We start from the raw sequence: 22,906 nt of genomic DNA, 5'->3' as shown, positions 1-22,906 counted from the left end.
AACTTCCGGTCACGGCTCCCCAGCCCAGCTTGCTGCCCCCAGGCCCAGCCTCACTGGAGGGCTCTCTTAGGCCCCGTGGCCGTCCCCTCCCACCACATCCCTCACCTCCCCTTCCGGCTCCGATCTCAGCTCCAACATCCCTCAGAGCTCCAGGAGGGACCTCCCCTTCCCATCCTCCACCCCCACTGGCTGAGGAGCCACTGCTGGCTTTTGGAGGGTTTTCCCCAAACAGGGGGCTGTTCCCCCACCCCTGGGTGTTCACAGGAGATAAATAATAAGTCCTCGTGCTTTGAACTGGTAGGACACCAGTTCTCTTTCAGGGATTGTCATGTCCCATAGGACTCGAGGGGCCAAGTGCAGTGCTCGAGGACAGCAGTCCCAAGCGATGATACACCCCCCAACCAAAAAGCCACTGATCTCACTCCCTAATGATTGTGTATTTGCTCAATTACAAAGTCCTGTGCTCTACTATAGTAATACTACACATGATGATGACGACTGTGTGCCAGGCACTGTCCTAAGCTTGTGACAGGTAGCAGCTCATTTAACCCTAACGAGACTATGAACCAGGCAGTTACTTTTATAATAAAATATATCATAACATGTAAATACTGTGCCCATTTTACAGTTGGGGAAACTGAGTCACTCGGTGGTTAAATAAGGTGCTTAAGATCACAGCAGAGGAAGTGAGGGAAGTGGGATTTGAACCCTGAGTCTCAGACCCTTACTCTTTTTTTTTTTCCAGTTTATTTTGAGAGAGCCAGAGACAGTGCAAGTGGGGGAGGGGCAGAGAGAGAGGGAGACAGAGAATCCCAAGCAGGCTCTACGCTGCCAGCGCGGGGCCCGATGCAGGGCTCGAACCCACGAAACCGTGAGATCATGACCTGGACTGAGACCAAGAGTTGGATGCTTAAACCGACTGAGCCATCCGGGCGCCCTTACTCTTAGCCACACACTATGTGCCGATCCCCTTTCCTTCTCCTGCGTATCCTGATCCCGGGTCCTGCCACCATCTAAAGGCTGGATCCCCCAAGAATCTGGCGTGGTTGGCAGGGACCCGGCCACTCCCAGAGTGAACTTTTCTCAGGCTCCGGGTGCTGCTCCCCCGCCAAGGAAGTTCTGTTTCACATTTAACTTCACGTCCTGCTCCCCACACCTGCAAACCACCAGAGCGGCACCGAGGGAAACCTTCCAGGTAGCTGCTCCTCACGGGAGGGAAGGCCTTCTTGGTCGTCCAGCAACCAGGACAAGGCCAGCTCCGCATTTCTCTGCATCACTGCGGTCCTCCCGCAGAGCTCACTGTGCTTCCCTGCCTCGCCCAGCAGACGATGAGCTCCCGAGGGCTCCCGGTGCCGGCCCAGAGCCCCTGCTCATCCAGCGTTGGCTGGCTGCCTAGACAAGCAGCTGAGTGGAGAAGAAGCAGCCCCGGGCTAAGCTCCTCTGTGAGAGAACAAGGGGGTCTGCCCACAAGGAGCTGGTAGAGCAGGAGCCCGAAGACTGGGGAAGGGAAGCTGCCAGTCCAAGAAGGAGCTCCAGGAGGAGTTTCCCTCCATGGACTGACTAGCCCAGCTGCATCGTCTACTCTGGATGCCCAGGAGAGCCGAGTGTTGGTCCCTGGGTCCGGCTGCAGCGGGTGTGACAGGGGGCTGGTCACAGCCCTGGAGATAGGAGCCCTCACACGCCACCTGCTCTAATGGGTACCCTCTGGAGGGGCCTTAACCACCCCATTTGGGCCTCCCGTGCTCCTCTCGGACAGGCCTCAGGGTCTGGACCACTGGCTCATAGGGTTCAGGGTCAAATGGGTTCCACTGAGCTGGAGAAATATGGCTGGCATTTCTAGAAGCAGCCACTATGCTAATTTACAGATTCCGATCTAATCCTCACAGCACCCAGCGAGGAAGGCACTGCTGGCTTCCTTTACAGATACGAAAACCAAGGCCCGGAATTGGGCCACAGGGTCCAGCCAGGACGTGACTCTTCACTGTGCCTCCCTCCCGCCTGGGCACTCTCCCTGCAGTCCCAGGGACAGCTTCTGGCGCCAGGAGACCACGCCCTCTGGACTCTGGGTATGCCCAGCCTATGAAGGAAGGCTCACGAGACCTGGAGCACAGGTTTCGAACTAGCCAGATCTGAGTCTGAAACCCAGCATCGCCTCTTGGTCATCTTGGGGTCAGCTGGGTGCATGACTTCTCTGTGCCCTGCGGAGTAACCACCCCCTCTGCAGGACGGGGCAGGAAGCACGACAGCATATCAGAATTGCCCAGGCTGAGTACCTGCAAACACCGAGGCATGGCTCCCTTTTCCTTTTGGCCTTTCGCAAACAGACCAGGAGCGGTGGGGCTTGGAATCTCGGGATTTAGTAGGGGCTGGAAGATTTCTAGTTAAGTCAAGGAAGCTACAGGTTGTCAGACAGGAGAGAATGGTGGTCAGATTTAGGCTGGTTGGATGGGAAGTTGAACTACGAGAACACCCACTCCCTGGAGCCCAGAACAGGTTATCAGACAGCGTGTGCCTAGAGGCTGGGCCGGGCCGCCTGTGTTGAGCCCTTCTCACCGACCCAGGGGGATTCCCAAGACAGATGCTGAATGTGACCCAGGCCAGACGCCCAGCGTGGCTCACAAGGCAGTGCCCTTTACTGACGGGGCTCTTGGCAGAAACGCAGAGACAAGGATTAGCCTCTCTCCGGAGTCCCTTCAACCCCACCCACTTCCCCTGGGTTTAATTCCTAATAGATAAGATCAGTGATTCCCATTTCAGACCAATGTGTACCTCCAGGGCCCCTGAGGGCACGGTCAGGATTTTTGTGCATATACATATGTGCAGTTTGGGGAAAAGCCAGTCCAAAGTTTCATCCAATCCTCAAAAGGCTCCAGGACCCTAATCAGGTTAGGAACCTCTACTGCTTTAAGGCTCCAGTCCCAAGATAGAAGAGAAAGGCCAAGGTCTGACCCTGCCCGGGAAGTGTGTTTTTTAATGAGGCACTCTGGAAGACCAGTGTCCTATTAAGAATCAAAGGAATGCATCCTGGAGGGCACACTCTAGACCTTGGCACACACAGAAAAATATCTGGGGGCAGAGTCCAGCCTGCCATTTCTCCAGTCACACGGACAACCATCCTGTCTGGGCCCAGGTGGTGGGTGCCCTGAGAAAGAATTACTTTATTATTATTATTTTCTTCCCTCAGAAGGAAGGGTTGGACCAAAACACCAGACTGTCCTCATCGGGTGCTCCTCTCTGGGTTGGGTGGGTGAGCCCTGGAATCCTGTAGGACACCCCTAAGGGGAGCCTTCCCTCCTGAGAGGAGACCGGGGTGCTGGGATCTATGAGGAGTGAAGGTGGAGGTAGGAGATGGTTCTTGGTGACTGAGGCTGGCCTGGTCCCGACCTGTGCTCCTGGACTGGCCGATGCCCTGGGGCTGGGGCTGGGTGTGGCCCCGCGGTAGGGAGGTGGGGGAGGGGAGATGACATTGCCTCCCAACGTGTGGGTAACGCTTGGGGTGCAGGGTCCCTGTGGACAGGCGGACGGGTGGGTCCCGCGGCCCCACAGCGACACCATGTGTCATCAAGAGGAAACTGCAACAGAGGTAGGCGTAGGACCCCAGCTTCCTCCCCCACAGCGTGCAGACCTGAACTGCACTCCTGGGTGAACTCTGGTAGGTCTCGAGCAATGAAAGGGCTGGGGAGCCTGAAAGAGGAGTGAGAGGGCTACTAGTTAATGAGCCAGGCAGGGTTTCTAGCAATTGATTGGGAAGGATTTGGCCATGAGCACGGATCTGCCTGGCGCTCTGCGGGAAAGTAGGACCGGTGGTGTTGGGGGAGGCAGAGGCAACGCGGCTCTGGGAAGGCTGTGAAGGGAAGGCTGGGAAAGGAGGAGAGCTTCTAGTCTCTCCAACAGGAGAACTTGGTCAGTGAAGGAGGAGCACTGGACAGGGAGTCCAGGATCTGGTCCTAGCCTTACACCTGACCAGCGTTTACTCCGGGGCAGCCATGTGTGGATTAACCTCATGGGTCTCTCTAGAGTTCTGTGGGTCCCAGACACAGATGTGGAGGGGTCACGCTGGGAGTGGTCAAGCTGTTGGTAAGTTTCCTAGCATGTGTGTGCAGGTGGGGGGACTTGGGGGGATGGGCAGGAGGGCAAGAAGGGAGAAGAGAGGGAGGGAAAAGATAAAGGAAGGTATTTAAAGTTCATTTCCAAGCATGGCCTTAGGGACCTGTCTTGTTTATTCTCCCCATTTTACAGGTGAGAAAAATGAGGCCGAGAATGAGTAGCCTGGGCTCTGAGGCAGAGACTGATACCTGGCAGGACCACACTTTCCCATGTCTCTTGCAGTTAAGTGTCACCACATGACTTAGCTCTGGCAGAGGCAATGTGGGCAGAAGCGGAGTCACGTTCAGGCCTGCTGCTAATCAGAACCACCCGTTTTGGGGGCTCCTGGGTGGCTCAGCCGGTTAAACGTCCGACTTCGGCTCAGGTCATGATCTCGCGGTTTGTGATTTCGAGCCCCGCGTCGGGCTCTGTGCTGACGGCTCGGAGCCTAGAGCCTGCTTCGGATTCTGGGTCTCCCTCTCTCTCTGCCCCTCCCCTGCTCGTGCTCTCTCTCTTTCTCTCTCTGTCTCTCAAAAATGAATAAATGTAAAAAAATATATATTTTTAGAAGCACCCGTTTTGGACTTTAGGCGGGGAAGGCACTGTGTGAACGAAGGCTTTGAGATTTGGGAGATCTGTCTGTGTCTGTAGCTGGCATCCAAGCAGTAAGCGGAGAAGGGGACTCAAACCTGTCTCCCTGGTCCCCCTACACTTCCTGTATGTTGGGTACCAATGAGGCTGAGAGGGACAGCCAGCTACCACAGTGTGCTCCCCAAATTTGTGTGTGTGTGTGTGTGTGCGCGCGCGTGTGCGTGCGTGCACGCACGTGTGCACACATGCGTACTAGAGAATTATAGACTGAGGAATTCACACTCCTCTCCCACACCGCCCAGTCTTGGTTTCCATCCCTAGCTTTGGGATGCTGGTGGGTTTTTGTGTGAAATCATCTTTGTTGGTTCCTTCTTGTTAAGGGCCTCATTGGCCAGCTTTTCTTGCTGCAAACCGGTGAAGGGAGAAGGGCAGCAGGGCTGGGTCAGGCTTTAGACTTTAAATGACCTCATTGAGGCCAGGGGCCAAAAGCCATGAAGCGACCTTGCCTCCACCCAGCATCACCCCCACCACGGGGCCAGAGTCCCACCTTGACCATGCCCTTGAGGACAGGGCATAGTTTTGAAGTCCGAGAAATCTGGGTTTGAATCCTAGTTTCGCTGTCTTCTAGCTGTGAACCTTAAGCAAACTGCTGAGCCCCTATTTGTCCCTGTTATCTCCACTCTACTGGGTCACGTGGAGGAGAAAGGTCTGTGACTTGTAGGGGTGCTGTAATGATTGCCTGAGCCCATGTGTTTAAAAATGCCTGGCACGTAGGGGAGCTTCAGCTAATGTTAGTCCCTGAATATCCCCTGTCTGAAACAGCCTACGTACTTCTCTGCCTCAAATTAAGAAACTCCTTGTAAACTGCAATTTTCCTCGCCAAGAAATCACCCAGGAGGCCAGGGGCTTTCAGGGAGGGTGTGGTTTATCAGCAGGGCCTGACAGAATGGACACATAGGAAGTAAATTTCTGGAAAGTCGGGTTGTGCCAGGGTGGGACCCAGATCCAGGAGCCAGAACAAGGGGTCTGGTTGCTTAGGGGACAGAAACGTCAAAGGGAGTGGGGTAGCCCATAAATGCAGGTGTGGGACAGAGAGAAGCAAACCCTTCATCACTTTCTGATACAATGCTTCCTGGCCCCCTTCCTTGGGACCCCACGAGTGGAACCTGCCCCACACCCCCAGCAAGGCCTCCGATTCCCAACAAAGACCACCTGTCACCATTCCAGTCACTGCTTGTCCCTAGAGTTTCTGTGGCCTCCGGGCCAAGGCCCTACCCAGAGGGCCACCCACTGTCTCGCAGCCAAGACCCTCTGGCTGAGAGCTTACCGTTTCTGCCTGTGAGCATCCGGAGGAATTGTGGGCACCCCACTTCCACAGTCTGTCCCAGGGCAGAGGAGGGCCAACAGCTCATGTTGTCCCACAGCCCCTCGCAACCTGTGAAGAGAAACAGTAGCATTAGTCAGGGATGGAGCGGGGGCCAAGGGCCTTCTCCACCACCTTGTCACCGTCCCCAACCCCCCTGCCTGCCAGGAGTTCCCATCAGGTCCTGACCCCTTGACATCAGGAACCAATGGTATGTAATGTGCTTTTATTTTATTTTTTTAATGTTTACTTATTTTTGAGAAAGAGAGAGAGACAGAGTGCAAGCAGGGGAGGGGCAGAGAGAGAGGGAGGCACAGAATCTGAAGCAGGCTCCAGGCTCTGAGCTGTCAGCACAGAGCCCAATGCGGGGCTCGAACTCACAAGCTGCGAGATCACGACCTGAGCCAAAGTCGGACGCTTAACTGACTGAGCGACCCAGGCACCCCTAACATGCTTTTTAATCTTTAATCTTTGACTCTGCCGTAAGTGCTCATGTTGAAGGCATGAAGGCAGGAAGGAACACCCATTATCTTACATAAGCCTCCTAAGGGTTGGTGTGGATTTCTCTAGAGTGGAAGACGAAATACCTCTTGGCCTCAGTTTGCTTAAAGGACTCGACAGCCACGGGCCTCCATCCTGGCTGCACAGTAGAACCGTCTGCAGAGTTTTAAAAACATACAGATGGGGCCCTACACCCAAGGATCCTGATTTCATCGATATTGGGAGGGGGCCAGGCATAATACTGTGTTAAAACCAGCTCCCGCACCGTTCCCTGGCGTGCATCCCTTGGAAGCAGGCTTTTATCTGGGCACTGGCTTCTAAATTCCATGTTAGTGTCCTGGCCTTCCGGTCCTCTGCCTACCAGCTCTGGTTTGGTGCTAGTGGGAGGCAGTCACCGCGTGCTTCACACACAGGAAGCACTCACAGCGTGCTCCAAGGCACCTGCCCTGTCCTGGTTTTATAAATGAAGCAATAAGCAGTGAAAAGAAGAAGGTTCCTGGAGTCACACAGCCCAGAAATGCAGGGGCCGGGAAGTGGCTGTTCCAGCCACACTGCTCGGTGCCACCTCACAGGCTCTGCCCACCTGCCCTGTCTCCTCGGGCACCAACCCCAGCTTCCTAGTGGAAGCCAGGCTCATGGAGCCAGGCTAGGGAAGCTGGAGAGAGGCCAGGAGTCGGGGGAGGCAGGGTGTGAGGCTGGGACAGGAGGGAAAGAGGGAGGATGCGGAGAGCTGGGCTGAGGGCGGATGGGGCTCTTCTCTTGCAGGAGGGCCAGCCCCCAGAGAGATTAGAGGGAGAGAGGAAGTGGGAGCCCAGCCCCCAGGAGGCCAGGCCTGAGGTCAGGATGCCTGGCTAGGGGCTCTGGAGGCAGAGAAGCCCCTGAAGTGACAGACAGCTGTGGCCCTGGGCAAGGGAGCTGGTGCAGAATGAGAGAGCGCGTGGACACAGAGGCAGGGCTCGGACGGGGCTTGTGCAGGACAGTGGAAGCATGTGGAGACTGAGGACCAGGGTCTGTGTCATTCAGGGAATGTGGGAGATGAGCAGCCCCTTGGATGTCCCTGAACCTTCACCCCGACTCTCACAGCGAGCCCTGAAAGAGCCGCTGGAGCTCTCCATCTGAGCCCCCCACCCAAAGCACCCAAGCAGGGTTCTACAGCCATCTAGGCAGCTAGTTGTCCAGATTCCAGCTGTGGGCGCTGCTTGCCCCTCCCCCCCTCGCTCCCACCCCCACCCCACGACTCGGGCCTCCCCAGATGCCCCTGGGACGGCAACACGGTGCTGGGAAGGCCCGTAACAGATGCCCCACTGTGTCTGTCTACTCTGACTTTTTCTGGCATCTGGAGTCTGGGGGGTGAGGCTGACCCGGAACTCTCCGCGGCAGCAGGATGCCTCATTTATAATGAGACACATGTCTTGTAGTGGAAGCAGTTGGTGCACTTCCCAGCTGTGGAAAAATTCAGGGGCCTCTTTCCTCACTTTGGGAGAAATGGATTCAGGGCTGGAGCCGGCCAGGTCAGCCAGAGCATCGGCCCACACCTCCTGCCCCTGAGGCTGGACAACCCATGTCCAGCTGGCCAGACGGATGGGGAGGGAGCCAGGTCACCTGGCAGGCGTCCTGCCCCGGGTCATGCTGCGCAGGGCCCACAGGGACACTGCCCTGGTGCTGGCAGAAGGCGGCGGGGAAGTGACTGGTGGTAAGATGGGAGCCGGCTCCCCTGAGGGTGTCTGGGGTCCCCCTGACAGCTGGGTCACTGTCACGCCCTTCATATCAACCCTGCAGAGCGAAAAGCCTGGGGAAGGGGCCAGCCAGGCTGGCACCGGGCACGTTTCAGACATCGTGCACCCCGTACGGATTGGGTAACGTCGCTGCCCCACAGCAGGGATGATAGAGACGTGGGACGCAAGTTCCAAGAGGCAAAGGGACATGTGTGGGGGAACAGAGCTGCCACTGGTGGAGCTGGGATCCCACCCTCCCGGCTGACCCTCGGTGGCAGCAGACCTGATGCTACTTTCCCGTGGCATTGCTCGTGTCTGGAGCACTGTGACACAGCTGTGACACGGCCACGCTCTCTCCCAGCTTCAGCCTCGCCGTCTGGGGACAGACCCAGTGCTCCCAGTGCAGGAAGCACATCCTCACTGGCACGCTCTTTTAGCTGGTGCATGGTCGGATGCTTTTCATTTCCATAGCGCCACATTTTTTTTTTTTTAGAAAGAATTTAACATGGGTTAAAAAGTGATTTTACAGCTATTATTGTTTAGGATGGGGCTAAGTTAAAAAATAACAGTCAACTGAAAGAAAAGGGAGGCCTCGCACACTGTTGGCAGGAATGTAAACTGGTACGGCCACCATTGGAAAACAGTATGGAGGTTCCTCAAAAAATAAAAGTAGGACTACCATTGATCTTGCAATCCCACTTCTGGGTATACAGCCAAAGGGAATGAAATCAGGATCCCAAAGAGATATCTGACCCATGTTTCACTATTCATTGTTTCACTATTTACAATACCCAGGTGTCCATCACATGATGAATGGATAAGGAAAATTACAGTGAGATGTTATTCAGCCTTAAAAAAGAAAGAAATCAGGGGCGCCTGGGTGGCTCAGTCGGTCAGGCGGCCGCCGTCAGCTCAGGTCATGATCTCGCGGTCCGTGAGTTCGAGCCCCGCATCGGGCTCTGGGCTGACGGCTTGGAGCCTGGAACCTGCTTCCGATTCTGTGTCTCCCTCTCTCTCTGGCCCTCCCCCGTTTGTGCTCTGGCTCTCTCTGTCTTTCAAAAATACATAAATGTTAAAAAAAAGTTTAAAAAAAAAATGAGAAAAAAAAAAGACATCCATGTTGTGACAACAACATGACAACAACAAATTTGGAGGACACTATGCTGAATAAACTAAGCCAGACACAGCGGATACGTGCCGCGTGACCTCCCTCATGTGGGGTCTGCAAGATTCGAGCTCACAGAAGCAGAATGTAGAATGGTCATCGGGAGCTGAGGTTGGAAAAACGGGGAGAGGTTAGTCAAAGGGCACAAAGCCTCATATGAAGGATGAGTAAGTCTAAGATCTAATGTACAGCATGCTGGGAAAAAAAAAGTCAATCGATTTAAAGAGAAAAGATGAAGGAAACCAGTACAGGTTGTGCATGGCTGCAGCTGGGCTCAAGGGACTGTGGCCAGGCGAGTAGGGTGGTTCTGTGTGGCCTCCTGACTGCTGGCAGGGACCTCCCTTGCTTGCACTGTTCCAGGGTGTGAGTGGAGGGCCTCACATCCCACTTCCCACCAGGCTCCTGCTCTGAGGTGGGGGCAGGGAGGCCTGCACAGGTGGAGCATGGATGGGAGGGAGGGAGGGTGTCTTGGCACTAGGTTCCTTCTGGAGTTCTGGTGGGGAAGGGACAAAGCCTGGGTAGTTTTAAATCTTGAGCCCCAGCGCTTGCTTCCTCAGTTGGAGGTGAGGGGCCGTCCAATGAGATAAAAAAGATTGGTGGAGCTTGGTAAATGGGGGCTCATGTTACTGAGCCAGTAGGCAAGGCTCACTGCCTCTGGAAAGGCAGGGCTCAAATGCACACAAATTAGCTGCCGCCTGGGCCAGCAGGGCCCCGGGCAGGTGACGGGCGAACCTCGCAGCCCTCCACCATCTCTGATTGGTCACTGTCACCACTGACTGCCCAGCTGGAGGGATGGGGTGGAAGGTTGGGGAAGCTCAAGTGGGGAGACAAGAAAAAACAATGTTGGGCCACAAGTGCCATCTGGGGGAGCAGGGGGTGCCTGATGAGCCATGGCCCCAGAGGACAGCACAGGATCCTGAGTTGAAGTGGTGTTGTGGTGGAGACAGAGCTAGCTTTGGACCCAAATCTACCTTGGGCATGCCAGTTACCTCTGCGGGCCTCAGTTTCCTCATCTATAAAATGGGCATAGTAACATACCCGGGGATTTTGGTGTGGATTAAATGATTTGTGTGCAGGAGAATATTTTCTGATCTATTCATCTCCATTCTGGTTTTTCTCCCTGCCTGTTTTGGTCCCTCCTCCTCAGACTACTGGTTCACATTCTCAGAGGTGGTCAGGAAAACTTATAATCTTCCTAGCTTGGGGTTTCAAAGGCCCTGGGGTATAGAGGGAGGGGAGCAGGAGGAGGTGGACAAGAATTCTGGTGTAAACAAAATGCTTGGGAGAAAACAGAAAAGGAGTGAGACCTCCCTCAGACTTGGGAGGTAAGCAGGGCAAGCGATGAGCAGGACAGATAAGGTTCCAGAAAGAGGCAGGGGTACCCCGCTGCCCACCAGGCCCGGATGGTGGGATAGCCCACAGGATAAATGGCTGTGGGGACATGTCCAGAGCAGGACCACAGACAGCCTCGCGGCGCCCATGCCTCCCCACGAAACACAGAGGTCTGTCGGCCACCACTCCGTAGAGCTCAAGACCACACGGGCTCCCCCAGGTACCCCAGCACCGTGTGAATCTCTGAAACCCTGGGCAAGTTGAGGAAGATCCAGAAAATATCAAGGCTGAGGTTTCTCCACCCCAGGAGAATGGAGTCAGAATTAAACTTACGAAACTGAGGAAATTCTATTTTGCCCACTGGAGCTGACGGACAGAGATTGGTCTCCTTTACTCTTGTGAAGCCCCCGGCACCGCGCCAGGCCCAAAGCTCCCTCTGTCCTGCCATCCTGGTCCCGCCGTCCTCCCCCACCCCCTGCCCCCATAGGAGAGTGGCCCCAGAGGCAGGTCTGGTGATGGGGAGGGGGCTGGAATACAGGCCCAGGTGACTGGAGAGGGCAGGACAGCCTGTGGCATGTCTAAACCCCCACCCTGCCCGGTGCCTGGAATACAGCCCGGCCCTCTGCAAACTGCCCGTCTGCCCTGCGTCCCACCAGACAGGAGCATCAATCTTCCAGTCCTTGATTTATTTATAAATGAGCTCAGATGGCCTGACGATAACCTGGGAGCCTTTCGGGAGCCACGTGTCCGGTTGTGGGGCCACAGGGCCAAGATCAAGCCAGGCCGCCCAGGGCCATGCTGACTCGAGCAGTGGGTCTGCCGTCCCTCCACGCCCCGCCCCCGGCTGCTCACTGTGCAGGCTAATGGAAGTCAAAACGGAATCCAAGGTCCCCCTCACCTTGCCCTTCTGGTCGTCCCCTGGCTTCTGCTTGTGCAGGGTTAACTCTTTCCGCCTACAGCTGCCATATTCATCTCCCAGGTGCCTCCAGACCCTGCTTCCCACCATTCACCCTCTTGCCTCCCCAAGAGCCCTTGGTGGTTCAGGCTTCCTCCTGTCTCCTTTTGCCTTTCTTAGCTACCCTGGCCTCATCCCTAGGCCATCCAAGGGGCAACTCGGTGAGGTTTCCCTGGCTTTGCTAACTAGCTGATCTATAGTACTTAGGTCATGAAAGGTGTTGCCCTCCTGGTGATGGCTGGACCACACACAGAAGTGGTCAGGATGGGGTCAGAGGGACTGAAGTCCCAGGTGGCAAGGGCGTTTCAAAGCACAGCACAGGAGGAGCAGCTAGATAGTCGGGGGGAGGGGGCAGTGGTTCTCTTTAAACCACGAAGCACAAGCTGTTCCACGGGATAAACTGTGTTGGGAGTAGTGAGTTTCCCACCACTAAAAGTATTCAAGCAGACAGAGGCATGGAATTAGCTGATGGGGATATGCTTCAGACGTTGCATGGAGGCTGCACTTCAGCTTCGAGCCTGAAGCCGAAGGCTGATTTCCTGGAGCAGGCTGGCGTCTCCCCCTCCAGGAGGCCAGCTGAAGACAAGCTTCTGAGCACTGTATGCTGAGCCCTTTCCCTCCCAGGCACTGTGCAAACTGTACCCTGCCTCACAAAATCCCCCTCCCCTGGCTGAAAGCTCTTCATTTCAAGCCACTTCTCACACTACTTAAAGATTAATTGGCATCAACAGTCTGTCTTTTTTGTTTCTAATTTCTAATTTTTTTTTTTAATGTCTATTTGTTTTTGAGAGAGAGGGCACAAGTGAAGGACAGGCAGAGAGAGGGGACAGAGGATCCAAAACAGGCTCCGTGCCAACAGCATCAAGCCTGATGCAGGGCTGGAACCCACAAACCAGGAAATTATGACCTGAGTTCAGCCAACTGAGCCACCCAGGAGACCCTCTTTTTTTTTTTTTTTTTAAGTTTAGTCATTTATTGTTTTTGAGAGAGAGTGAGCGTGTGCCCGCAAGTTGGAGAGGGGCAGAGAAAGAAGGAGAAAGAGAAAATCCCAAGCAGGCTTTGCACTGTCAGGCAGAGCCTGCTGTGGGGCTCGAACTCACGAACCACGAGATCATGACCTGAGCCAAAGTTAGACGCTTAACCGCTTAACTGTGTGAGCCACCCAGGCACCCCCACTGATTTCTAAATCCCTTCTTGGGAGGGTGAGGACATTACTCATTCACAGCTCAGTCCGGAATGCAAACTAGAAAATCTTCAGGATTTAGAGTCAAAGATTTGGGCTGAGAGTCCTGTTTCAGATCTGGGTGATCCCGAGCCTCTCAGACCCTCAATTTCCTCATCTGTAAAATGGGGTCAATAATGGTGCTTACAGTACAGGTTGAAAATTTAAAAAAAAATAATAATAATAAAAATAAAAAGACTGAAATGTTACACAAACATATGCTTGTTTCTGAAAAATGAGCCAAGATCATTGTGCCAAGGAAAGAATGGGGGGAGGTGAGCTGTGGGCAGGGTGGGTGTTTGGCTGTGGAAAACCATCAGGAGCCAGGAATGTTTGTGAGAGAAAATTGCATTAAAAGCCAGCATGTGTAAGACACTGATACATGCTATAGTGTGAATGAACTTGGAAGAAGGCGGACACAAAAGGTCACATACTGTATGATTCCATTTAGAAATCCAGGGTCAGCAAATCCATAGAGACAGAAAGCAGATTGGTGGTTGCCAGGGGCAGGGGAGGGGGGCAGTGAGGACTGACTTACAGGTCATGAGGTGTTAGTTGGGGGCGATGAAAACATTTTGGAACTAGAGGGGGGCTGGCTGCACAGCTTTGTGAATGTACCGAATGCCATGGAATTGTTCACTGTATGATGGTTAAGTTCTTCTGTGAATTTCACCTCATTGCCCCCTTACCCCCAGCGGCCCCTCCCACCCCACCCCACCCCTTGAAAAGAAGTCAGCCTGTTCCCTCCTGCCCATGTTCTTCAGGATTGGGCAACCAGCTAGCAGAGGCAAGCTGGGAAAAAGGGAATGACCCACTCTGAAGGCGAGGACACTAAGGCCCAGAGAGGATTAGTGTCTTGCTCAAGGTCACCCAGCCCCTAAGTGACAGAGGAATGCACATGCCCAGGTCTTTCTGATTGCCAAGCCCACACCTTTCCTGCCACCACACTGACTCTCTGGAACATTCTTCCCTGTGAAGAGCCAAAGCTCTTCCACCAGCCAACTCTGAGGAGGTATCAGCTTCTGTAAACAGAGCAATAAATAGCCCAGTAGAGCAGTCCATGCAGCTATTAGGGTGACCCTGAAACGTTCCCACAAAATGCTGGGAAGGCCTTGGCCACCTAACCCGGAATAGCTGAAGAGTTAATTTTTTATTTGTGATAAGTGTGCCGGGCTCACTGACAACTCCGTGAGTGGCATTTCCTGCAACTCGTCTGGCGATCAAACATTAACCTCCTCCCCAGGGAGGACTGGGCAGCTTAACCATTAACCTTGTGCCCCCAACAGAGAGTCCACCAGCCCCTCCTGCTTTGGGCACCAAGGGACGGAGTTCCCGTGGGCCTGTGGGTCTGGGTGGCCTGGTGGGGACGTGGACAGTCTTCAGAGCAGGGCTGGGCCAGCGTGTAGGCCCTGTGCCTGCGTGTTTCTGATACGGACACCCACGCCCGACGGCTCGCCCCCACCTTTGCTGTTTCTGTCTTCCTCTCCCTCCGTCTTTGAAGGAGTTCTTCCCCCTTGGCCACACATTCGTTCCAAACGGAGATGAGTGACCCCGCGTTCTCAGTCTCTCAGCAGAGCAGGCCTGAAGACTTTCCCGCAGGTCAAGTGCTCAGACATCCCCGGTCTCGAGGGCTCTTACACCAGGCTTGCAAAGCCACAGATTCCTTAGACTGGAGGTGATGGCAGTGGTGGGGAGGGGGCTGGGGGGGAGGAGCCTGGCCGCCTTCTCACTCACCGGCCAGGCCTTGCCAAACAGTCTCAAATACTGCAAATCCGACGCAGCCTTTTTCTCCCATGAGGCGAGTGAAGTCCAGACAAGGTGTATTCAGGGCCTCACCCACGTCTCCCCAGGGAGTTAGAGGCGGAACGAGGGCAGGAGTCCCTAGTGAGCTTTCTCGGACCTGGATACGCAATGAGGACCCCACAAGAGCCTTCGGGAGGAAAGATGACCAGATCTGCTCCAGACGAGTCAGCCCAGAGCCTGAGTGGGGGCACTCTTACAACCTCCCCAAGCACTGGGAGCGTGAGGCCGGTGTCCGCAGGGTGACTGGGTGGGGAACCTCCCGGGGCCAGGCTGAGCACGCAGGGGGACAGAGGGCCCGGTGGAGGCTGCCCATCCATGGCAGAGGCCAGCCTGTCCGCACGGAGCAACCGGGCCAGGAAAGAAGCTCCCCCCGACAACGAGATCCCTGCCTTCGCGTCCTGCCAACAGGGCCATGAGGTCATAAGATTATATCCCCATTTGCAAATGGGCAAGTTGAGGGGTGCCTGGGTGGCTCAGTCGGTTCAGCGTCTGACTCTTGGTTTCGGCTCAGGTGGTGATCTCAGGGTTCGTGAGCAGGAGGCCCGAGTTAGGCTCTGTGCCCACGGCGTGGAGCCTGCTTGGGATTTTCCCTCCCTCCCTCTCTCTCTGCCCCTCCCCCACTGGCACTGTGTCTCTGTCTCTCTCAAAATAAATAAATAAACTTAAAAAAAAATTTTTTTTTAACATTTATTTATTTTTGAGACAGAGACAGAGCATGAACAGGGGAGGGTCAGAGAGAGAGGGAGACACAGAATCTGAAACAGGCTCCAGGCTCTGAGCCGTCAGCCCAGAGCCCGACGTGGGGCTCGAACCGCGAGATCATGACCTGAGCCGAAGTCGGACGCTTAACCGATTGAGCCACCCAGGCGCCCCCCCAAAATTTTTTTTAATAAAAAAATAAATAACATGGGTAAGTTGAGGTGCTCCTGGGTGGCTCAGTCGGTTCAGCACTCTTGGTTTCGGCTCAGGTCGCGATCCCACAGTTTGTGTGTTCGAGCCCCACATCAGGTGACACTAGCCCTGCTTCGGGTGAGCCCCCCTTCTTTCTCTCTCCCTTTCTCTCTTTCTCTCTCTGCCCCTCGTGCAATTCTCTCTCCCTTTCTCTCTGCCCCTCGCTCACTTGTACCCTCACTCTCTCTCTAAAAAAAATTAATATTTTATTTCTTTTATAAAAATAGAAGAAAATGCGCACGTTGAGGAGCGGAGGGATGAGCCCCCCCTTGCCCAAGATCACAGAGAGGAAGCAGCAGCACTGACACCTTGGCTGGCTCCATCTGTCCCCCAGCCTGGCACTCACACCCCTCCCCCCCCACTGCCCCGCCCCGTGCTAAGCCCACAGCCGACCACCTCCTCCCACTGTTACAGGAGCAGATCTGCGCTTGCAGTGTGGAAGCCGACAGGAACACTGGGACACCCAGAATGTCAAGCAGGGGGCCCAGCCAGTGGGGTGGGTCACTCAGGGCCTCAGTGGGGCTGGCAGAGCAGCGGATTGCTTCTTATAGGAGGCCCTAGGAGGACAAAGGGCTCAACCTCTCTGCCGCCAGGTCAGGCTCCAGAGAGCACCGTTGCATGAGCAGCATGGGCTACACTGCTCACCTCAGCTAGTGTGTGACAAGCTGGGCAAGGTGGAGGCCATCCACGTCCCCTGTGGGGTCCTTAGAACTCCAAAGGCTCTGTCTCATCTCCCACTGTTTCCTCCGGGCCAGCTCTTTTGTTTTCTCCTCTCTCTCTGCTCTCAGCCAAGTATCTGCACTCACTCATTCACTCAGTAAGTCAGTCAACAAACACACAATGAGTACCCGATCTGTGCAAGCCCTGTGCCACGCACCAGGGAAAGGGCAAGGTGCCGCAGGGGAGAGGAGCAGAGGGTCCTGCAGGACTCAGGGTGGCAGCAAAAATTGTTCCTGGAAGAGTCTAAAAAGCAGAGTGGTTGGCCGAGTGAAGAAGAGGGAATGGTGGTGTAGCAGAGGGATCAGCATGTGCAAAGGCCTGGAGGTACAGAGAAACCCACATAGTCACATAGTCATGAAGTTGTAAGCAATTTGGTTGAGCCAAGAGGACATGTTTGGAGTGGAGGCCGGGACAAGGGCCAAGTCAGGAGCTGGACCTTATCCTGGGATGAAGAGCAGTGGGACATTTTAAACACATCAGATGCTGACTTTTAAAATAAGTGTTCCTTACTTGTCAGCATGAGCTGAAGCTCACCATATCTCTCCCAAAGGCCTAGCATCTCTAGACTGTATGTCTCAGAGCTGAATGAAAAGCCCATGCCCTGTCATTGGAATTTTAGGCATTCACACTGGGGACAAGCAGGCAGACCTTGTTTCCTGCTGTTCCAAACAGTTTCTAGGGTAGCAGGAGGGTTTGGGAAATCAGGAGACTCAGGCTCAGTGGTGCCCCCCAGTGAGCAGTGCAATACCATAGTCTGCCTCCCCACAAGCAGCTTTCATAGCCAGCAGAGAGGATGGAAAGGCTGGAACTATGGGAGAGGGTCATCCTGACCCTGTCCCTCAGGCAGAGGGTGGGCGAATCGGTTACAGCACATTGCAACATCCAGACCGCTTGGTCCCCACTGCCCACGACTCCTTGAATCTTCCTCCTGCCTCTGGCTGCCCCCGACGATGCACACTGGCAATCTTGAGGTCCACTCCTGGGCACCTCTTCTCCTCTCTCACACCCTCACCTTGCATAACCTCAGCCCCTTTGTCACCTGTGCAGAGGGGTTCCCCAGCCCTGGCCCCTCCTCCGAAGTCTCAGCTCTGCACAGCTGACACTCACCTCCTGATCTTTGTCTCTACTGCTCAGAATCCCTGGTCTTCCTTTGCCCCATCTTCCCGCTGCTCAGAAGGAACATTTGGGGGTTATCCTGGACATGCACTGTCCCACCTTGCCCCTGAGCAAAGTCACCCCCACGTCCCGTCTGGGTTACCATCTACACTGGTCTTACATGCAGCTGCTCCTTTCCACCTCCACCTCCCTCGGGAGAAGACCTTGCTCTCCTATCTATCTCTTTGGTCTACCTCTCCTGCACACAATAACCTCATTGTCTTTCTTCCCTTTTTTTAAAATTTATTTATTTATTTTGAGAGAGAGTGTGTGTGTGAGTTGGGGAGGGGCTGAGAGAGGGCGAAAGAGAAAACCCTAAGCAGACTCCGTGCTGTCAGTGTGGAGCCCAGCGTGGGTCTTGAACCCACCAACGGTGAGGTCGTGTCCTGAGCCGAAGTCAGAGGCTTAACCGACTCAGCCACCCAGATGCCCCCCCAACCTCACTTTCAAATGCTAGCCCCTGGATCCCTTTGCCTGAAGGCTTTCTCCAGTTGCTGGAGCCCACTTTTCCCCCAAGGACAGCAGGCAAAGGGAAATGCGGGGGAATCCATGCACCCTCCCCAGAAACAGCCCAGGTTCTGACTGATGGGGCGTTGGTGGATAAATATCCCAGATCCTCTGCCACTTTGAGGTGTGTATTCTGTGCTGGCTCCTAAAATGCCCCCAAGGGGACTCCAAGTGATAAAGCTGCCAACCCCGCCCCAGCATGAACTGCCAGTTATCACCATTGAAAGGCGTTCTGATTCCCTGTCCTGTCTGCAAGGCACTACACCCCTTCCTTACTCTGTCCACCCCGTCCCTCAGTACCCAGTGGTGGCAAAGAGCGCCAACTTGAACCGCTTAGGAAAAGATGGGAAACTCTTCAGGTGAGCCGTGCATACAAAGTATCTGTTAAAGTTCTAGCCGTTCTGGGGCGCCTGAGTGGCTCAGTCAGTTAAGCATCCGACTCTTACTTTCTGCTCAGGTCATGATCTCACGGTTCATGAGATCCAGCCCCATGTTGGGCTCCGCATGGACAGCACAGAGCCTGCTTGAGATCCTCTCCCTCTCCCCCTCTCTCTCTCTCTGCCCTCCCCCAAGAGAAGGCACACACACATGCGGGCGCTCACTCTCTCTCAAAATAAATAAATAAATAAATAAATAAATAAACAAACAAACAAACAAACATTAAAAAAAAAAAAAAGGACGAAGGTGGACATCATATACAAAGATGAACTCAAAAAGGACCAAGGACCTAAATGTAAGAGCTAAAACTATACACAAATCTTAGGATAAAACATATGGGAAAAGCTTCCTGAGATTAAATTTAGCAATCATTTGTTGGATATGACATCAAAAACACAGGCAACAAAAGTAAAAACTAGATGCAGCCAACTATATCAAACCTAAAAACTCCTGTGCATCCAAGGACACAAACAACGGAATGAAAAGGCATCCTACACGATGGGAGAGATTATTTACAAATCCGATAAAGGGGTAAGACCCAGAATATATAAAGAACTCCTATAATTCGCTGGCAAAAAAACAACAACAACCGTATTTTTAAATGGGCAAAGGACTGAAATAAACATTTCTTCAAAGAATATATACAAAAGGCCAACCAGCACATAAAAAAGATACTCAACATCACTAATTGTTAGGGAAATGCGGATCAAAACCACAATGAAATATCACCTCACATCCATTAGGATGGCTATCATCAAAAAACAGCCAAGTGACGGGGCGCCTGGGTGGCTCAGTCAGTTAAGCATCCGACTTCGGCTCAGGTTATGATCTCACAGTCCGTGGGTTCAAGCCCTGCATCAGGCTCTGTGTTAACAGCTCAGAGCCTGGAGCCTGCTTCTGTGTCTCCCTCTCTCTCTGCCCCTCCCCTGCTCACATTCTGTCTCCCTCTCAAAAATAAATAAACGTTAAAAAAAATTACTAAAAAAACCCAAAACAACCAAGTAACAAGTGTTGGTGAAGATGTGGAGGAATTGGAACTCGTGTGTGCTGCTGGTAAGAATGTGAAACAGTACAGCTACTATGGAAAAACACGGTATACGGGACCCAGGAACAATGAAAAATAGAATTACCGCACAATCCTGCAATTTCACTTGTGGGTATACACCCAAAAGAATGGAAGGCGGAAACTTGAAGAGATAGATACGTGCACACTCATGTTCAGAGTAGCATTATTCACCACAGATAAAAGATGGAACCAAGTCCGGTGTCCTTTCAGGAATGAATGGATTCCCAAAATGTGGAAATTCTGCCATAGGCTACAACCTTGATGAATCTTGAGGACGTGATGCTAAGTGAAATAAACCAATTGCCAGAAGACAAACGCTGTATGATTCCACTTACGTGCGGTACCTAGAGTAGTCAAATTCATAGAAACAGAAAGTAGAATGGGGGCCGTCAGGGGCTGAGGGAAGGGAGAGAAAGGAAGTTGTTGTTCTAATGAGTATAGAGTTTCAGTTTTGCGGGATGAACCGTTTTGGAGACTGGATGCCCAACACGGTGAATGTACTCAACACCACCCCAACTGTACCTTTAGAAACGATTCAGATGGTAAATTTCATGTTACGTGTTTTCCACTGAAGTTTAGATGTTTTAAATTTAAAACTGATTACGACAGTAAATCTTATGTTATATGTATTTTTACCACAGTTAAGAAGAAAAAGACAACAAAAAAAAAAAAACACTGACAACACCAAAAGCCGGCAAGGATGTGGAGCAACAGGAACTCTCCTTCATTGCTCGCGGAACGCGGAACCGCACTACCGCTTTGGAAGACGGTTTGGCAGTTTCTCACAAAACTGAACGTACTCTTACCACATGAGCCAGCAATCAAGCTCTTGGGTATTTATCCAAACGAGTTGAGAACTTGTGTCCACACCCAGCAGCTTTATTTACAACTATCGAAATGCGGAAGCAACCAAGATGTCCTCCAGTAAGGGAACGGGTAAACTGTGCTACATCCAGACAATGGAATATTACTCTACTTTAAGAAGAAACGTGCGGGGCGCCTGGGTGGCTCAGTCGGTTAAGCGTCCGACTTCGGCTCAGGTCATGATCTCGCGGTCCATGAGTTCGAGCCCCGCGTCGGGCTCTGGGCTGATGGCTCAGAGCCTGGAGCCTGCTTCAGATTCTGTGTCTCCCTCTCTCTCTGCCCCTCCCCCGTTCATGCTCTGTCTCTCTCTGTCTCAAAAATAAATAAATGTTAAAAAAAAAAATTAAAAAAAAAAAAAGAAGAAACGTGCTATCAAGACATGAAAAGAAGCGGAGAAAAACTTAAATGCATATGGCTAAGTGAAGGAAGCCAATCTGAAAAGGCTACATACTACTGTAGGATTCCACCTATACAATGTTCTAGAAAAGGCAAAAGTATGGAGACAATAAAAAGATCAGTGATTGCTAAGGGTTAGGGGAGAGAAAGGGACGGATAGGTGGAGCACAGAGCATTTTTAGGGCACAGAAAATACTCTAATGGTGGACACATGTCATACATTTGTCAAGACCCACAGAATGTACACCAAGAGTGAATCCTCATGTGAACTATGGGCTTTGGGTGATAATGTCGTGTCAATGCAGGTTCAATGATTATAACAAGCGTTATCACTCTGGTACAGGATGTTAATGGGGGAAGAGGCTGTGTGTTTGAGTGGGGAGCAGAGAGTGTATGGGAACTCTGCACTTTCTTTTCAATTTTGCAGTGAATTGCTCTAAAAAATAAAGTACATTTGAAAATTCATACAACCCTTGGAGTGCCTGGATGGCTCAGTCGCTTAAGCGTCTGACGCTTGATTTCGCCTCAGGTCATGATCTCGTAGTTCGTGAGTTCAAGCCCCACATTGGGCTCCACTCTGACAGTGTGGAGCCTGCTTTGGATCCTCTCTCTCCTGCTCTCTCTGCCCCTCTCCTGCTGGCACTCTCTCTCCCTCAAAATAAATAAACTTAAAAAAATAAATAAAAATAAAAATTCATACAACATAAAATTAACCATTATCCATTCTAAAGTGGTACAATTCAGCGGTTGTTTAACTCATTCATAGTATCATGCAACCATCACCTCTATCTAGAGCTAAGATATTTTCACCACCACCAAAAGGGAACTGCTCAGCAGTTACTCCCCATTCTCCCTCCCCTTGGCCCCAGGCAACTACTAATCTAATTTCTGTCTGTATGGATTGCCCGATCTGGACATTTCATATAAATGGAATCATACAACCCATGGTCTTCTGTAACTGGCTTTCTTCACTAACTTGTTTTCAAGATGCATCCATGTTGTAGCATGTATCAACCCATCATTTCTTTTTAAGACTCAATAATGTTCCATTGTGTGTATACACCACATTTTTTTCTCCATTCATCAGTCCATGGACACTTGGATTGTTTCTGCCTCTTGGCCATTGAGACTAGTTGTGCTATGAATATGCATGTACAAGTCTTTGTTTGAAGACCTATAATGGATTCTTTTCTTAATACTATACCCTTCCTTATCCTTAGAAGAGGGAAACTTAAAAAACAGAATAAAAATAAAATTAACATATAAAATATCAAATTAATGGTATTTTTAAATGATTAATGATAATAATGTTTACATTAATAATATTTAAGAATCACTAGTATTTAACATACTTTATCTCATTTATCATCATAATCCAAAGTAGACATTATCACCTCCATTGTATAGATCAAGAAACCAAGGCTCAGAAGGTTAAATAACTTGTCCATGGTTGCACAGCCAGCGAGTGTGAGCCAACTTTGGACCCCAGGTTTTTCTGACCCCTCTCTGCCTCTCTGACTACCTCACACATCAAACTTGTCAGAGGAGGCGAAAGAAAGGGTAAGAGGCACACTTCCTTGACTTGTAATTCTCACCAAACTCTTCCCTTGGTGAAGTCATGATGCAGAAGTTGGTGGAATGAAAACACAGGCCGTATCCACAAGCCCAGAGAAACGGTGAGTGGTGTCGATGTGGCTTCTTGGGTGTGAGTCAACCGCTCACCAGGATCACTCCCGACCCTTCTCCCCAGCTGATTGTCTGAATGAGTACAGCCAGTCCCGTCCCCTGGGTCCCCAAGCTGGCCCCGCCTCCCGTACCACAGTGGGTTTGGACACAATGCATGTCCAAGAGTGGACTAAAGTAAGCCACATACCTGGGGCCGGCTGCTCCACACCCGGCTCTCCCTGCTTCTCTTTGGAGAGTTCCTGCAGGCACTGGTCCCGTTCCTCCCGAAGCACCTGGAGCACATCACACAGTCGGGGGAGGGCGCCCACCTGCAAGTCCAAAACCAAGAATGCACATCCGTGCCACTAACTCCACTGTACCACAAAGAGACTTTCTGTGAGCACAAGTGGG

The 22,906-nt window shown here is 52.4% G+C and overlaps 1 protein-coding gene and 1 long non-coding RNA gene across 6 annotated transcripts in view; one reads left to right on the top strand and one right to left on the bottom strand.

Annotated features, from left to right (window-relative positions):
• The window catches only part of SCTR (secretin receptor), a 77,849-nt gene that overhangs the window by 31,720 nt on the left and 23,223 nt on the right, over nt 1–22,906 (bottom strand). For all 5 annotated transcript variants that reach the window (XR_003418935.2, XM_027055966.2, XM_027055967.2 and 2 more), the window contains exons 2-3: nt 22,704–22,824; nt 6,005–6,112 (exon numbers count right to left, since the gene is read on the bottom strand). Coding sequence is in view for 4 of the 5 variants with exons in the window: in XM_027055966.2 (XP_026911767.1) it covers nt 6,005–6,112; nt 22,704–22,824 (229 nt within the window). In the remaining variant the exon portion in view is untranslated. The remainder of the gene's footprint in view (nt 1–6,004; nt 6,113–22,703; nt 22,825–22,906) is intronic.
• On the top strand, nt 2,845–4,614 carry LOC128314000 (uncharacterized). Its single transcript, XR_008295270.1, has 2 exons — nt 2,845–4,077; nt 4,240–4,614. It is a non-coding gene; the product is annotated as an uncharacterized LOC128314000 (long non-coding RNA).

Source organism: Acinonyx jubatus, chromosome C1 (assembly GCF_027475565.1).
Source record: "Acinonyx jubatus isolate Ajub_Pintada_27869175 chromosome C1, VMU_Ajub_asm_v1.0, whole genome shotgun sequence".
Taxonomy (NCBI): domain Eukaryota; kingdom Metazoa; phylum Chordata; class Mammalia; order Carnivora; family Felidae; genus Acinonyx; species Acinonyx jubatus.
The sequence above is the reverse complement of the archived record's forward strand: the minus strand, read 5'-3'. Positions and strand labels throughout refer to the sequence as shown.